The sequence below is a fragment of the Paracoccidioides brasiliensis genome (genome assembly GCF_000150735.1).
Source record: "Paracoccidioides brasiliensis Pb18 unplaced genomic scaffold supercont2.11, whole genome shotgun sequence".
NCBI classification, from domain to species: Eukaryota; Fungi; Ascomycota; class Eurotiomycetes; order Onygenales; family Ajellomycetaceae; genus Paracoccidioides; species Paracoccidioides brasiliensis.
The window spans coordinates 392,380-410,125 of NW_011371368.1; the positions used below are offsets into that span (position 1 = coordinate 392,380).

The following is a 17,746-nucleotide window of genomic DNA, read 5'->3' on the forward strand; positions in this document are numbered from 1 at the left end:
TAAAATAATTTTTATTATTTAATATTTTTAATCTATATTATTTTTTTTAAATATAAACTATAAAATTAAACTTTGATTTTATATAAATATTAAATTAATATATAAACTTTTTGATCTAATAACTTTATCTTAAAATATAATATTTCTATTTTTTATTTTTTAATAAAAATAACTTAATTTAAACTTATTTATATTAAATTAAATTAAATTATTATTATTTATAAAGTTTTTATATAGTTTTTTATATTTATATAATTTGATTATTAATATAACTAGATATTTTATTTATATATATATATTTATTCTTTAATAAATTAACTTTATTTATAATAAAAAAAATTAAAAAATTTAAAAAATTTAAAATCTTTTATTTTAATTTTAACTTTTTTTTATTATAATATATTAAATAGAAATTAAATATATTTTTATTAATAAAATAAATATTTTATTTTATTAAAATATTTATAGTGTAATATTAGTTTTAAAATTATTTTATTTTTTAATATAAATTTAAATTAGTCAATACTAATATTTAATAAAATTTTATTCATTTTTTTTAATATTTTTATTTAATTAGAAATATTTATATATTAAATTTTTTAAATTATATTTATAAATAATAAAAAAATCTAGTTTTTAATTATTTAGTTTATTTAATTATATAGTAAATAAAGTAATTTTTTAAATAATTATAAAATTTAATAATTTAATAATTTTTATAAAAATAATATAATTATTTATTTTTATATATTATTTATATATTTTAATTTTATAATAATTAGATATTATTATTTTTAAAATATTATAATATATATATATAAAGTTAATTAAAAAAATTAAAATTATAAAAAATAATTTTACTAAAATAAAGTTTAAATTATTAGATATAATTTTTTTATTAAATATTATCTTTTAATTATATATATTAATAATATTATTATTATTATTAATTAATAATAAAATTTAATAATTATTTTTTATTATTTTATTTAATAAAATTTTAAAATAAATAATAATCATAAGTATTTCTATATAAAAAATTATATAAAATAAATATTTAAATTTTTTAATATTATTTAGTATTATATTTAAAAATATTATACTTACTGTTTATTTAAAGATTTTATTTTTTTTAATTTTTAAATTAAAATTTTTAATTTTTTCCTTTATATATTAATTAAATTTTTGAGATATAATTTTTTTCTTAGTTATATATAAATATATTTTTTATTTTTTTATTTTTTTAATATTAATAACTTTTAACTCTATATTTTTCTTTATTGATATAATAAATATTAATTAACTAGTTAATTATAAATAATTAGCTAACATTTATTCATTAGTTAAATAAAATTTTAATTTATAGAATTAAAATTTTTTTTATATAATATTTAATTATATTACTATATAGTTTCAATTAAATCACATTGCACAAAATATTAAAAGTTCAAAAAAATTAAAATTTATGTATTTATTTTAAAGAAAAAAAGTATAAAATTAAATATATAATATAAAAAATTTTTATTTAAATTATATGATATTAGATATATAACTTTAGTTTTATTTTTTATTTAGTTACTATATAACTAATTAAAAAGTAGCTTACATCTAGTAACTATAGTAAACAAAAAAGTGAAATAATATATATAATATATTATAATACTGTGATTTAAATAGAAGTTATTAAATTTAATTATGATATAATTAATATACTTATTTTGAATTAATAGTTTTTTTTTATTAATTATATAAATTTTAATAGATTTATTGAGCATCTTTCATAATTATATTAAATTAAATTTATTTATAATCTAACTTTTCTCACTGATATCAATTATTCAATTTTTTAATAATTTACTTATATTATGAGAATTGATGATACTTGCTTTTTATTATAATTATAAGAGATAAAGTTTAGTTTATAGTATTAACTGCTTAAATCATAATTTTTTATTTACTTTTTCTGATTATATAAAAATTAATTTATTAATTAATTAACTAGTTAATATAATTTCTCACTAAGTGAAATTTCTCATCAAGTAAAAGATTAAATAACTATAACTCAACTAACTAGATTTTAATCTAAAATATCTACATTTAATAACAACTAATTAATTTAATTTAATTAATAATAGAATTAAAATATCTTATTTTTTTATGATCAGACAAGTTGCAGTTGCTATATTGTTGTAAAGCTTCTGAGCACAGATAAAAGTTTGCTGACTGAGACTTGTAAGATTAAATGACGGATTGATCAACAGACTTAGTAAATGAAATAACAAAATTCTAAGCTTTCTGCCTAGTTAAACCCTCTTCAGATTGAATTTAATGATTAGATCTCTTTTATTTTTACTTTACAATCTCATTGATGTTGAATATATCCTAATATTACCTCTTTATAATAGTAGTATTGATCATCTCATATTTATAGACCTTGATAATTTAAGTTGTTAAATCAACTACTTGAGAGGATAGAAGTTTAGAGCTGAATATATAGCTACTGGACAATCTGATCAGATTCAATTGAGATTATTCTAATAGTTATAATGTCATTTTAAATGTTTTAAGTCTTAAAGGTCTTTGCATGTACTGCAGGATAGGCATCTAAGAAGTTATTCTTCTTAATAGTATTGAATTCAAAGGGCATATATTGTTTCACTAAATCTCTATATGCTTATTTTAAAACAGTAAAAACATTAATATTTGGAGACTGTAGAAGATAAAATAAATATACTGATATACAGAGAGAAATAATTTTATTATTTTTATAAAGCTAATTAAATTTTGAGATAAAATAACTACTATATCTGTCTAATATAAAAAGAATATAAGTATCAAATCTATATGAATTAGCAATAGAGATAAATAATTTAGTAAGTCATTTCATCTCTATGTCATTTGTAGTCCAGTCATTGATACTAACATCAAGTCTTCAGTTATTTAACAAGTCTTCAAATTAATCTTCTTGAAGATTCTAAGCTTTTAGAATAATATATGAAGGTAAAACTCAGTCTAACATATTAACAGACTCAATTGTAGTAACTTATTCACAATTTTTATACTGTAGCAACTTTTCCCAGTCATAGCACTCAGCACTAGTAATGATCTTAGTGATGACATACATCTCTATTGCAAAGTCAGTCTTATCAAAGTTGTATATATCTTCAGTTGAAATTCTATACTCTGTCAAAGTATTCTTTAGAATCTTAAATTATTTTTGAATAACCCTATTATCTTTATATTTTGCTCACTTATGATTATAGTGTTTGATATAGTGATATTGAAGCTCTAGTACAGTATTTAATCAGTCTTGTAACCCAGTTCTTGTCAACATAGTGAGAAGTAAAGATGAATTGTCATTGAGTAAGAAGATGATTGATTATATTCTCTGCAAAGACTGATCAGAGAGGTAATTTTTATTTAGATAAATCTAGTACTCATTCAACTATCAAATTCTCTTCAGCCTCAGTCAGCTTAGTTAAATTTGCACATAAATTCATATGTGCAGACTGGCCCTTCAATCAATAATATAAAGTAGTATAGAGAACATTGAATAAGTATGCAGCTTCAGCAGTTGAGATTATTTCTTACTTTTTAATAGTAGATATTGTGAGTTCAATTCTTTCCTCTACTTCTATAGAGTTTCTTGCTCTTTTATTAGAAATTGATAGCAATAATTGTGCATTGAAGTAGATAAGTTAGAAAATTATAATTATTTAATTTAATCTTTTACTTGGAGAATTTTGCTTAATGAGGAATTACATTAACTTAGTTATCTTTCTCAGCTTTAGTAATTACTTTTTAACCTTATCAAAGTTGTAAATATTTTTGATATAATTTTACTTCTTTATTATATAATTCTTAAAACAAATTTTTTATATAAAATATTTGAATTCTTGCACTGAGCTTATTGATAGTTATATTTGCATAAGAATTTATCTTTAGTTTAAAATATGATTATATAAATTTATTAACTCAACATTCTTCTACAATAATAAAAGTATAGAAATCATACTTCATAAGTAGTAAATTGATTATTTTTCATATAATCATAATTCAGAAAGACTATTTTCTCTCATTTATCTTATTCATGAAAATTATTTATTCAATTAAAGATTAGTTTTCAATTATTTAATTTAGCATTTGTATATGTAATTTAATTATGTATTTTTTAGATCAGAGAAAATGTTATATAACTTAAAAGCAGCTTTAATATTTATAATTTACTAAGTTTTATAAACTTTAATGATTAATAAAAATTTAACTTTCTGCTTAAAAGTTTCTTTAGTGAGAGTGATTGACATACTGAATTTTTTTTAATAAATATGAATGATTTGAATGAGAGTAATTTAGTAGATGATATAAATTGATAGATGATTGATTACATTAACTTAATATCTCATTTTTAATATCTTGAGAAGATTGCATAAATAATTATAAATATAAATTTTTTATAATCAAGAAATCAAAATTTTATGAGTAGAGAATAAGTAAATGACAAAGAAAAAGACATGAAGTCATGCTAATCTAGATCAAAATACTATTCTATCTATACAAAAAGTTCATGAGCATGTTCAACAGCTTAATATGAAGATTGAAGCTTAGGTTAAAGATATGTTTCATCAAATGAGTTTTATCACACTGCAGTGGCTGAAAGACTATTGAACATATTATACACAGTTGCCCTAATAAATAGCTATATATTCAACTATTAGATAGTCTTAATTTATTAATACTTTCAATATTTAAGTGTGTTGGTTGTTGAATACATTAAATATTTGATGTTTTTCAGAGAGAATACGCTGCTCAGTGGTGAAGTTTGTTGTATAAAGATAAGTTGTCAGGAGGAAGATGAGTGATCATATTCCAGTGAGACTTACATTTAAACGGGCGAGGTTGATACCCCCTCATCAAGAATGACATATATCGTGTATCTTTAGTGTTAGGACCCAGTCAGGCGATCAGAGTCTCTAACTGCATAGAGTCAAGAATAATATAAATAATAATTATACACAATTATCGCTAGTCGAAGAAAAAGTCAAAAATCCTAATTCCGCCCCACACCCCACCCACACACACACACACACAAAAAAAAAAAAAAAAGATATATATATGTATATAAAACCTGATGCTCTAAACCAGATCCAACGAAACTACGAGTATTCCTTATTAAACTCTCTCCCAATCAACATCCTTCGAATCTCACTCGTTCCCGCACCAATCTCATACAATTTCGCGTCCCGTAGCAATCTCCCCGCAGGAATCTCATTAACATATCCATTCCCGCCCATCAGCTGAATGGCATCAAGTGCGCATTCCGTCGCACGCTCGGCCGCATACAAGATGGCACCTGCGCAGTCCTGCTTACGGATGGCATTGTTGCTCCTTGCACTATCCGAGGCAGCAGCGTCATCGATCTGGCGGGCTGTGGTGTAGGTATAGGCGCGGGAGGCGGAGAGTTTGGTGTACATGTCTGCGAGTTTTCCTTGGATGAGTTGGTTGTGGGCAATTGGGGCGTCGAATTGTTTGCGGGTGTGGGTGTACGGCAGCACGAGGTCGAGGGCTGCTTGCATTAATCTAGAGAGAAGAGAATCGGGGTTTAAGTGCTTAGCATATGATTATCACTATTGGTCCGGATTTTTCGATCCGCTTCCCGCTTCCCGCTTCCCGCTTCCCCGCTTGCTTTAACCCTATGTTGGATGTGGGGGCCTCTTACCCGAGGGGTCCTGCGCTAAGGACAAGACGTTCCAAGTCAAGCCCTTCCATCAGCACCTTCACGCCGCGGTTGACTTCTCCTAGCACATTCTCCTGTGGGACGAATACGTCGTCGAATATCAATTCGCCAGTGTTGGAACCTCTCATGCCAAGCTTGTCGAGTTTCCGAGAACAAGAGAAACCTTTGAAAGTTTTCTCTACAACAAATGCCGTTATGCCCTTGGAGCCCGCGTCAGGTTTTGTCTTGGCGTACACAACGATGTAATCGGCATCAGGGCCCTGAATTATGGAGAAGGAAACGTTAATGTTCCAACATTTCTTCTGACCATCATGCATGGATGCTGGTTAAGTGCATAGAACGGTGAGACTCACGTTGGTAATCCACATCTTCGTACCGTTGAGCAGATAACCTCCATCCACTGCCTTGGCAGTTGTCTTCATGCTGACAACGTCTGAACCCGCAGAATGTTCTGACATTGCCAGCGCTCCAACCTTCTCTCCGGATATAAGACTCGGCAGAAACTTTGCTTTCTGCTCCGGATTTCCATTCAGGGAAAGCTGGTTAACACAGAGCTGGGAGTGGGCGGCGTAGGATAGGCCAATGCTGCCTATTACACGAAATTTCACAAAAATAGCACATGATCAACGGATATTCTACTATGTATCCCAACAACTGGCGGATATGTACGCACCTGATGCTCGGCTGATTTCCTCCAAAACCACACAGTGGGCTTGGTAGCCCATTGAGAGGCCGCCATACTGTTCATCCGCAGTAACACCGAGGAATCTATGCGACGAGAAAGAAAGTAAAAATTTGGCCAAGACCTTCATCACAACAGTTAAGTGTCCTCATAGTAACATACCCTGCTTTTCCTAGCTTCCCCCACATTTCAGCGGGGAAGTTATTCTGAAGATCTGTCCGGGCAGCAACCTCTTCCGGAATCTCTCGTCCTGTGTAGCATGCTAGCATTAGACTCTGTCTCTCTCCCTCAATGGGCTAAATTCCTCAAACATGTCACATGGTAATCCTACTTGCGAATTCTTGCACACGCTCTCTCAATTCTAACAGATCGGCATTTGTTGGTGGCACGAAGCCTTGTGGATGTTTTGTTGACGCTGCCCGCCATTGTGTCGGCGGAACAATCTGCCTTCGCGATCTGTTGAGAGTCCTGGAAGCGCAGCCAAGGAGACGAGGGAGACAGGAAGAAGCCATGGTCGGTCCAGCGATCGAAAAGGAGAAGCCTGGCTGCAATGGGGGTAACTAGAAATATGTTGTGAGCAAGTAAAGCAGAACAGAGCGGGGAATGTCTGGAATGGATGGGATTGGCGTTTCATCTCCCGAACCCCAGCTTTTTCGCTTGCCGTCGGCTGTAGTTGCTACGGGTCACGGGACCCCGCAAATCCCCCTGGCACGTTGATAAAACGAAAGCGTCAAACATTGTGGAAACGAGACCAACACCTGAACTTCACACCAACATCAGACTGCCAACATATCCTAACATACCCAGCAAAGGGGTTATAATTGTGTTAGGGGTTAATTCTCCTTGCACTGGCCATGATATAGACACAGTGTATCTAATTCTAACTTCTTCCGTGCCATTGATTGAAAACCTGCATTATGGCTGGTTCAATCCGCGCTCCCTCCGCAATGCTCCTCCGCAGCCTTCGCACCGCATTGGCATCCACCCGTCAACTGCGAGTAGCTGGTACCCGCGCAGTATTTGCCCCCCGCCAGATGACAAGATCAATTTCCAGTTACACACATGCACATCAAGCGTCAGCGATATCCGTTCTCCCCACGGCCGTGGACACTTCCTCGGCAGATTTCAAGGACAATGCCGCCCGAATGGACGAGCTGCTGGCCAAGATGGCAGATCTGCATTCCACAATTGCTAAAGGCGGCCCCCCGAAGGCAAGGGAAAAACATATTGCTCGCGGCAAGATGCTCCCTCGGGATCGGGTTACAGCATTGATCGACCCGGGAACCTCGTTCCTCGAGCTATCCCCGCTTGCAGGGCACCAGGTTTACCCTGGCGAGGATGTGCCGTCGGGTGGTATCATCACTGGCATTGGGACTGTCGAAGGAGTTGCATGTGTGATTGTGGCAAATGATAGTACTGTCAAGGGAGGCACCTATTATCCTATCACGGTCAAGAAACACCTGCGGGCACAGGCAATTGCCCAGGAGAACAAGCTACCATGCATCTACTTGGTTGACTCCGGAGGGGCCAACCTTCCCCATCAAGCCGACGTGTTCCCAGATAGAGACCATTTCGGACGAATCTTCTTTAACCAGGCCAGAATGAGTTCCATGGGCATCCCCCAGATCTCCGTAGTCATGGGACCATGCACTGCTGGTGGAGCATACGTCCCCGCCATGAGTGATGAATCCATCATCGTCGAGAACCAAGGAACCATCTTCCTTGCGGGCCCACCACTAGTAAAAGCCGCAACAGGAGAGGTTGTATCCGCTGAAGACCTTGGTGGCGGACGTCTACACAGCTCCATCTCCGGTGTCACAGATTACCTCGCCGTCGACGACGCGCATGCCCTCGTCCTCGCCCGCAGATCGATATCAAACCTTAACTGGCCCAAAACCACCCTCTCGCTCCCAGCCACCTCAACACCCTCGGAAATCAAAGAACCCCTCTACGATCCCTCCGAACTCTCCGGAATCGTCGGCACGAACCTACGCCGCCAAATCCCCGCCCACGAAGTCATCGCCCGCATTGTGGACGGCAGTGAGTTTGCCGAATTCAAGCGTGACTATGGCAGCACGCTCGTCACGGGCTTCGCGCGCATCTACGGCACGCAGGTTGGCATTGTCGCCAACAATGGCATTCTCTTCTCCGAATCCTCACTCAAGGGTTCCCACTTCATCGAGCTCTGTGCCCAGCGCAATATCCCGTTAATCTTCTTGCAGAATATTTCGGGATTTATGGTTGGCGCTGATGCGGAGAAAGGTGGCATTGCGAAGAACGGTGCTAAGCTCGTGACCGCCGTGGCGTGTGCAGACGTTCCTAAGTTCACTGTTGTGTTTGGTGCTAGCGCTGGAGCGGGCAACTATGGAATGTGGTATGTCTTAGTTTTGATCTAATCTTACCCCAGGCGGCTCTCATTTCATTGATAAAATTTGCAGACTAACAGTCTAACCAGTGGCCGCGCCTACTCACCACGCTTCCTCTTCATGTGGCCCAACTCGAAGATCGGAGTCATGGGCTCTGAACAGCTCTCTTCCGTCATGGAGGCGGTTGGTCGCACGGCTGATCCGGCTCTGAAAGCTCGTATTGACGCGGAGTCCGAGTCTATTTTCTCTTCTGCACGGCTGTGGGATGATGGTGTGATCCCCCCAGCGCATACGAGAAAGGTGCTCGGGATGAGTCTCGCGGCAGCACTGGGTGGCCGGGTTGAAGAGGTCAAGACGAAGTTTGGTGTATTTAGGATGTAATTGTTTTCGTTTAGACAAGATTATAAGTACAACTTACGGATGGATAAGGATGATATGTCCCTGCTTCCTACATTTATTTCATTTTCCTTTGTTTTTAAACACTCTTGTTCGTAATTAGATAGATAGTTTTATGATATTCCTTCCGCATACCCTATAACTAGAATAAAGTATATATAGGGGGTGTGTGTTTTGGGATGATATATATCCGCTGTTCCCTTGTTATCTAATCGCAGTTATTCTCATCAACTAACTTAACAGTTCACAACCAACCACGTTCAGAGATCAACTTGTTGGCTGTGGAGAGTTTCGTGACTTGTAATATTCGTGAGCAAAAGATATTCATTTCAATATTGATCAAAATCATAGTTTCCTTCTAATGTGGCTTCCACTGATTGTACCTGGACTCTCTCCCTACAGCGTCACATGGATTCTCACACTTATTGTGTATCATCAAGGTACAATCATCCCATCAAAATTTCGTTTATACTCTGGTGTTTGAGTTGCACGCTACCAAAGTTGGGCACAGTAAACTCCCTCCGCTCCCGGCTGCCAACTTGAGATGCAACCTGTATTTCCATAGAATGAAAATGAGTTTGAAAAAGTAATATATCCAAAAACTAATTCTGAAGAGACCGCGCCGATTATCCCTGTCCCGTTCTTGTTCTGGTGGAGTGATATCCCTGCGAGAAATATCAAACATATCATGTAACAAAGCCAAAAATAAAAATAAAAATAAAATAACTGATGTGCAACGAAGATATTCAAATCCAATCATAAATCACACCGCTCCAAGTCCAAATCGAATCTCTCCCAAGCCTCCCTTCTCTCACGCGCTAGCAAAAATCGTCATCCATTGCCCTTGCAGAGTTTGAGGGAAAGAAAATACCGCCTGTGATGAAGACATAAACTGTGTAAACGTAATCAAAAAGAATTAGGAAAAAAAAAATGTCTTTAACGCCCCCATTCGGCATCCTTTTCCCCCTACTTGTGTTGAAAAATGGCACAAGAACAAACGTGTCTTGGACACTCAAGCCAATAACGGGCCAGTTGGAGTTTTGGGGGCCAGACGAAACGTCAACAAAAGAGACATCCTCCGTACATGCAATCATGGGTACGTAACTCACACACCGACGCTACCGTTTCCGCAAGCGTAGAGACTGTCGTGTTTTGGGCCAGGCAGGCATTGGGTTCTAGTCTTGCACTTGGAATTTATTTTCTGAAACGAGAAAACCCTCCTCTCCGTTCATTTGGAACAGGGAAACTCTCCACTCGTATCACATCATGATGTGTTGAAAAGGGAAGGTAGAAAAGAAAAATAAATATGAAGCACAAAAGAAGTCAAGGATACAGTAAATCGAAATATAATCATTCATGTGACGTCAGATCGCATCAATCGATCATGGAGTAAGTCGGAAAGATAGAAAGCACCAAATGAGAAAAAAACAAAAAACATGTATAGGAAAACGAAGTGGAAAAGTCATAAACCAGAAGCAAATAGAAGAAAAGAAAAGAAAACCCTGCCATTTGCTTTTTTCTTTTTTGATAAACCTGTATGAAAAATCCAGCATGTAGCCAAAAATAAATAAAAAATTAAAAAAAAAAGAAAAAAAGAAAATAAAAAGAAGAAAATAAAAATAAAAAGAAATATAAAAATAAGGAGCCAAATAAGTCGTTAAATAAATAGAAAAGCAGGACAGAATGGGTAGAAAACTATGTATCACATATATAGGGGGAAAGAAAGGAAACAAACATAAGAAAAATAGAGGGAATGTGGAATCGGAAAGGAGAAACCAAAAAGGAGTAAAAGAGAACGAAAAAAGGGGAACTACAAAATCACACAGTCCCCTTTTACCTTCGTTCTCCTCCGATGGTTCCGTAATCGGCCATGGTGTCGGCGGTGTCTGTCCGCACCACCAACGCCGCCGCCATTCCTCCCATTCATCGCCAGCTCCATGCTCCTCTCCTGACTCGCCTGTATGTCCTTCCTGATAATTTGCCGACACAAATCAACAAAGACCTCGTTAACGTTAGCACGCCGTCGGGCAGAGGTTTCATAATATGGCGAGTTTCCCCATTGCTGCGAAAGGGCGAAGGCACGCGATCGCGAGACGGCACGATCTTCTTCGAGGTCTGATTTATTTCCGACAATGACGATGGGGACGTTTTCGTCGTCTTTTATTCGGATTATTTGTTCGCGGAGTTCGGCGAGTTCGTTTAGGGAGGACATGGAGGTTATGGAGAAGACGAGGAGGAAGCCCTGACCTTGTTTCATGTAGAGTTCTCTAGGGTTGCAGAGGGGGTGGGGAGAAAATGTTAGATTTGGTTGTTTGATACGAAGGAGTTGGGGATGTATTGATTCTCAATTGTTTATTTGGGGTGAATGGAGCTCGCGAAGGAACCCCGTGGAGTTGGTATAAGGGCGCAGGGAATATCTACCTCATAGCAGCTGAAAACGGGAAATTAGAGCAAAATCCGCATTTTAAAAAGGTAGATAAGGCACTCACTGAATTGTTCAGTCCCCGCAGTATCTAATCTGCACAGCTGTCAAATTAGCCGTTCGTCCATACACCTCTGGAGCATGAAAAGCGATTATATTCAATATTCGACTCTTTTCCTCTCCTCTCGAGGTAATCCTCATTGGGAATCTCGACTTTGGGGCCGAGTAGTTTAAAATGCCGGTACGTACATCTCCAGTATACATTGTCGTCCCTAAATACAAGAAGAAAGAATAAGAATAAGCACGTGAATAGGAGCTTTAACAAAACTGGCTATGCGCAGAAGATGCCGGAAATATTGCAGTGTTGCGCTCACATCCACATCAACAATCTTTCGGTATGAGTCTTCAATTGTAGGGTCGTAGCTTTCGATCCAAACATTTTGGACAAATTGAGCTATGGAGAATTGAAAAGTGTTAGAGATGCGACTATTTATGCAATAGATTTAACGGGATAGAGTTATCGCGGGCAAATTGAGAAGAGGGGATGATGCAGATACCTGTTAGACAGCTCTTTCCAACACCACCTGTACGTGATCAACAGTCCTCAGTATCAGCAATTGATATTCCTTGCATGGGGGGGGGAAAGGCTATGCTATTTTGTTTTCCTCATACCAGCTCCAAGCACCACGATATGATACTCTCTTCTTGAGGTAAAGCGCCAAACGTCAGCCACATTTCCAGAGTTTACAGGATGGATTGCGGGACGGGCGGATAATATAAAGGGAGCTTCATACCGTGGTTGTAATCTCAAGCTCGGAGTCATTGTCATCTTGCAGACGATATTATTCTATAATTTTTTTTGTAGCCGGATGGTATAATAATAAGAGCCAAGGGACAAAGGGCACAAGCCAGCTCCTGAACTACCAGGACACGCAAGGACCAGTTGGGATCGCGTGGGAGGTATGTGGTGCCAGCGTTGGGGAGAGGGCAAGGGAATAATATCTCGGAGAAAGAAAAAAGAAAGGAAAATTGATCGCAATAAAAAAAGGCCTGGGGGAAACTGTCTGGCTGGCGGCTGGCTGTTTTGACCCTGTGATAAATTCGTGTTTTGTGGCGGAGCAAGCAGGTAAGGTAGCAGAGGAGTTTTGGTGGAGGGCAAAAGTAGTGAGAGAGAGAACAAGATTCCCAAGACAACCCGGTCAGATTTGCTTCTTTACGCTGAATTCTTCTTTGAATCCTTGTCTCGTCATGTAGCAAGTGCCCGAATTGTTGGCAATTGAATCGAGACGGGAAAAAATATCCCTACTTGGAGTGACTGACTGCCTCAGGTTTGATGATGAATTCGTCTTGTCCACGGGGAATTCTCTTTCAGATATCGGAGTGATGCAGAACGAAGGAGAGGGAAAAGACGCAGTCTCCTACCAGCTTCGTAAACCTCCGCTGGGAAGTCTAACCGGATAACCAGATAAACCAGACCAGGCACACACACACACACACACACACAAACACACACACACACACACACATACACATACACACGCAGAGAGAAGGTTTATTTATGCTTTCCGACTGCAATGCCACCTTCAGGAACAAAACTGGACCCTCAGCTGCGGCCTCCCGCGACAGACAGCACGTTTAGGACGAGGGTCACGGAATCAGCAAAATGCATGCGCGTTACGGGTAGCGCAGGAAGGACAACGCCACGACCAGGACAAGGATCCAGGGTGTTCTGGAGTCGCAGATCAGGAGGGGCGAGGAGACGAGAGGATTCCCAGGATAGGGCAGGAGAGCGCGGGCACCTTGGAATTATTGTCAGGGTTGTCAGCAGCACACTGGCAGCAATTGGGGAAACTCGATTGGCGGAGTGGGACGGGATGCAGGAGGTTTTGATCACGTTGTTTTTCTGGCCTGCGAATGGGAATTGGTGGGGAGGGACTGGGGTTGACGTGAAAAGTGGAGTGTTGAGCTAGGTTGGCGGTAATGATGCTGATTGCGGATGGTTAAGAGAAACGAGCTTCGGTATTGGTGACGGTGGCAAGCGGAGGGCAAATCGGTAGAGAGATATGTTGATGGGAATGGGGGAGGACGAGTACCAGGAACGGAGAATAAGCACCACGGTAAGGAAAATATGGACAGCTGGGACGGCTGATGCGAGAGAGCGGTGTGTTCCGTGTGGGAATATAGTGAGATGTTAATATCAACCACGGAGCAAAACGCCAGCAGCAATTGGTCACCTGGCCACCGGTGAGACAACAGGAGGGATAGGAAAATATGTCGCGAGAGATGCTGCAGATGGAAGAGACAAGAGATGACAGGAATTTGGAGAAGGAGGAGGAGGAGGAGGAGGAAATGGCAACGAAATATATAAAATAACTATATGTATGTATACATGTAAATTACGTTAAATCAGAAGCTGGCAACACGCGGAGAGAGGTTGGTGGGTGTGAAGACGAAAAAGAGAAAAACACACCCAAGAAAAGACGGGTCAGGGAGATTTAGTTAAGTTGGGGAATTCTGCGTGTGTCTCTTGAATCAATCGTGTGCATCAGGAACAGGTTCAACAATTAGATCGGATAGGGTTGGCGGTTAGCGGAGAGTGAGCGAGCTATGGTGAGGATGGCCTGCGCATCTCCGCCAACCACCTTGAACCAAGACTCCCAAAGACAGCTACCAAGGTTTGAGCGAGTCTTTTTTGGCTGTTTTAGCTGCCGGCTCTGATCCTATCGGAGCCGGTTGGCAGCTGTGGGTCCCTCGCACAGCTAGACCTGGAGAGGTGTCGGTGCAAGCTGCTTTAGTTGGACCGGAAATGGCATGAAAGGATCTTGATCTGAGAGTATCTGCTTCAAACCTTGGAACTGATCGATTCCGGGCGGATCTTAAGATGGTTATTCTTCAGTATTAGAATTTAGAACTGGTTAAACTAATAGTTACTGCAAACCTTGAGAGCGCCGATTTAGCTAGTTATCAATTCCTCTTCCCTCCCGCCACCCAACCATAAATCGTGCTAGGACGCAAAACAGAAGACAGTTCGCAAGTCAGAGAATAACGCTGGAGTTACCTGGTGCAGTTAAATATTTGACCTGTGGAGTCTTCAGTCAGTCTCTCTAATATTTTGATCGAGAGAAGAGCCTATTACTACCAGTGGTGTGGATCGCTAGAATACCGTTAACTTTTTTTGCCAGGCAGACGTAGTTTCTCACGTGGTCACGCGTGCGTAAATATTGGGCCTATCCAGCATAGAGTTCCAGGATCTGTAATAAACGCCCACGTTACCAAAGCTTTTCGGTAAGCCAGGAACTATGGGTGGTCTGAGACGGGCCTGCGAAAGTCTAGAAAAGCGCGGTTCTTGGGATCTTGAGGACAATCGGAGTGGTATGAACTGCCTACCAATCGATTGTGGCTGTGATGCACAAAATATCGTGTTTTCAGGTCTGCAGACAGGTTTACGGGTCTCATTCGCGCTTTTGGGAAAACGTATAATATGGCATTTGAAAGCTAAGTAGGTAGATTAACAGTTCAACACATAGGAAAATTTTGTTGCCCTATTTTAGGGTAATCATAATAACTAACTATTGGTTAGGACCAGTAACAAGAAAAAGGTCTTTTTTAGAAACGCAGTAGAGATTCATGCCTCCACACTGCCCTGTGGTCAACAACATACTGTTCCGTTACGAACCCTATGTGGATACGGTTTCTTACGGTGTATAATGGTGCTTACATGGGGCCCGTTCCAGCAGATTCTCAACGGATAGTAAGAGAAATCATTGAAGTTCAGAGCCTGTTGCTTTTGTTTAAATCCGCCCAGGACATTCTGGATCAAATATGGCGTGCATGGAGGTAGCGGTGATTTTCAATCTGCTCTGGGGATAGATGTCATGATGCAATAAAGCAGTCAGTCTAACGCTGTTTCTACGTTATCACCGCTCAAGAGATTTTTCACTGCCTCGGTCTCTCCCACACTTGCATCGCACACTTAGCCATATGCTCGGATGTCAAGAGATGCTCTGCCATCGGTCTCTTTGCAACGGCTCTGGCGTCATGCTCTCTCTCAGCATATCCTCTGGTGTCTTGTTGCCCCAACTCCAACAAAAACCGATAGAAACGGTGGGATATAGCCATGTATTATATTTTCACCTCCATCTGTGGCAAAAGCCATTCGCGTGAAAATATGACAATCTCACGAGGAGCCGGGTGGCATTGGGTTTGCAACATCTTGCTGAAGCGTAGAGTTGGCACTGTTCTTCTTGGGGTATTATATGCTACGCTGTAGCTAGCAGGCTCTATCAGTCAAGCTCAATGATGCTTATTCAGGGGAATTGATCGAGCAGGGATGAAATAAACTGGCATCCAACACAATTTAGATCATGTTTCAATGGTGAACTGGAGAGGTTTATCCTTACGACTGCTAGCGGTTCTTCGTGCAGACAGCATCTTTACTGATACACATTCCATGAGTCGTATGTCATGATTATAGAAGAGCCACCAAAGCCAAGACCATGATCTATGATGTAACACCATTGCAGATAACGGGTTCTCCAAGGAAATGTGGAATGAGTATCTGTCCGAGAGTATATATAGCTTTGAAAGTTTCCAACGACTGAGGGTGGGATGTCCCAAGAAACTGGGATCCACGGTAGAAGTCTGGAACTTACACTGTTAATAATGCTAAAATACGATGGAAATGAACATGAAGAACAAGATCTGTAAGCTGGACGCTGAACAAAATATTCACTCCAAGATCATTATATCCATGGATGCTCTTGGGAAGTGAAAAGGTTCATGGTGTTTTCAACAAGATGATGTTCAGATGTTCAAGATGTTGTTAGAATTTAATCTCCTCTGATTCTCAATGTCAAGACCCCTAATGCTGCTTTAAGATGGTAAAAGTTCTCTGCTTGACAAACTTTAATCGCTCTACTTTCTCACAGGCTTTAACGCAATCTATTACTAATGAGCTTCATGTTTTTTACTCCATTAAATTCTACTCATCAACTCCAACTGCTTATCATGGCAACTCAATGCAAAAAATATCCAGTTAGTAATTAATTGATTAAATAAATAAATAAATAAATAAATAAATAAAATTTTAATATATATTATATATATATAATTATATTATTATATTATTAATAGAATAGAAATAATTTATTATTATATTATATTTTTAATTTTTAATTTTAAAAAAATTAAAATTATTATTATATATTTACTTATTTATATTGGTTATAATATATTTTTATTTAAAAAAAAGTTTTTAAATAAGAAAAAAATTATATTTTATTTAAAAATATTAATAATTAAGATAAATTATCTATTTATATAGTTGATTTTTTAAATAAAAAATTAAAAGAAGTTATTTATATAATAAATAAATCAAATAAATTTCTTATTTATAACATCTCAATAATAGTATCTAGCTCTCTTAGTGGTTTTGCATAGTTTAGCAGCCGCTAGATGGCACTTGACTATGAGAAACTAAGAGTCATAAGTTCAAATTCCAAGAGTACTTCAAATCTGATGAGACTATATTTAAAATCAAACATATTGTCTGGCCCATATCAGATGGCATCTGACTAATAGTTACCTTCAGTATCACATAGCTTAACTAGCTGTGAGTCTGTCTACCTCACAGATAAATTGTCATTATATATAGATTGAAAAGTATGCATTATAAGTTCTAGAATTAGTCACTCTTTAATATCTTCTCATGGGGTTTTCATACAGTTCATTTTGTTTTATAAATGTATTGTTAACACTAGATTTCTATATAATTATTTTATATATATACTTAACTTTATAGAAGTATAGATAGTAATAATAGTAATTATTATTATTATTATTATTATCATTAAAGAAATATTATATAAAAGTTATAATTACTTTTATAATATTATATAAATCTTTATTTTAACTAGTTTCATGTATTTTAAATTATTTAAGCTTATAGTTAATTTTAATTTTAATTATATTTAAAACTTTTTCTTTTCAACTTTAAGCTAACTTGTAAATCTATTGTAAAGTTAAAGAATTTAAATTCTCTAAAATTAATATATTATCTATCATTTATACAAAACTTTAAGATATAATTTTTCATTTATATTTTAATCTCTTATCTCTAAAATATATTTGGTTTAATTTTTTAGTAA

The 17,746-nt window shown here is 36.9% G+C and overlaps 5 protein-coding genes across 5 annotated transcripts; 3 read left to right on the plus strand and 2 right to left on the minus strand.

Annotated features, from left to right (window-relative positions):
- Nucleotides 1–5,153: 5,153 nt before the first annotated feature.
- Nucleotides 5,154–6,928, minus strand: PADG_07369 (uncharacterized protein; the record flags this gene model as incomplete). Its single annotated transcript, XM_010764399.1, has 6 exons — nt 5,154–5,577; nt 5,717–5,994; nt 6,088–6,319; nt 6,404–6,502; nt 6,579–6,666; nt 6,748–6,928. 6 exons carry the CDS (start codon nt 6,926–6,928, stop codon nt 5,154–5,156), a joined length of 1,302 nt encoding a protein of 433 aa, XP_010762701.1.
- Nucleotides 6,929–7,333: 405 nt separating this feature from the next.
- Nucleotides 7,334–9,163, plus strand: PADG_07370 (uncharacterized protein; the record flags this gene model as incomplete). Its single annotated transcript, XM_010764523.1, has 2 exons — nt 7,334–8,790; nt 8,872–9,163. 2 exons carry the CDS (start codon nt 7,334–7,336, stop codon nt 9,161–9,163), a joined length of 1,749 nt encoding a protein of 582 aa, XP_010762825.1.
- Nucleotides 9,164–10,988: 1,825 nt separating this feature from the next.
- On the minus strand, nt 10,989–12,423 carry PADG_07371 (uncharacterized protein; the record flags this gene model as incomplete). The annotated part of the gene is made up of 4 exons (XM_010764400.1): nt 10,989–11,445; nt 11,850–11,872; nt 11,975–12,054; nt 12,273–12,423. The coding sequence occupies 4 exons, from the start codon at nt 12,421–12,423 to the stop codon at nt 10,989–10,991; spliced, it is 711 nt and encodes a 236-aa protein (XP_010762702.1).
- Nucleotides 12,424–13,174: 751 nt separating this feature from the next.
- PADG_07372 (uncharacterized protein) lies at nt 13,175–13,570 on the plus strand (the record flags this gene model as incomplete). The annotated part of the gene is made up of 1 exon (XM_010764524.1): nt 13,175–13,570. The coding sequence occupies one exon, from the start codon at nt 13,175–13,177 to the stop codon at nt 13,568–13,570; it is 396 nt and encodes a 131-aa protein (XP_010762826.1).
- A 1,329-nt stretch (nt 13,571–14,899) lies between these two features.
- Nucleotides 14,900–15,103, plus strand: PADG_12293 (uncharacterized protein; the record flags this gene model as incomplete). The annotated part of the gene is made up of 1 exon (XM_010764633.1): nt 14,900–15,103. One exon carries the CDS (start codon nt 14,900–14,902, stop codon nt 15,101–15,103), a length of 204 nt encoding a protein of 67 aa, XP_010762935.1.
- Between the last annotated feature and the right edge of the window lie 2,643 nt (nt 15,104–17,746).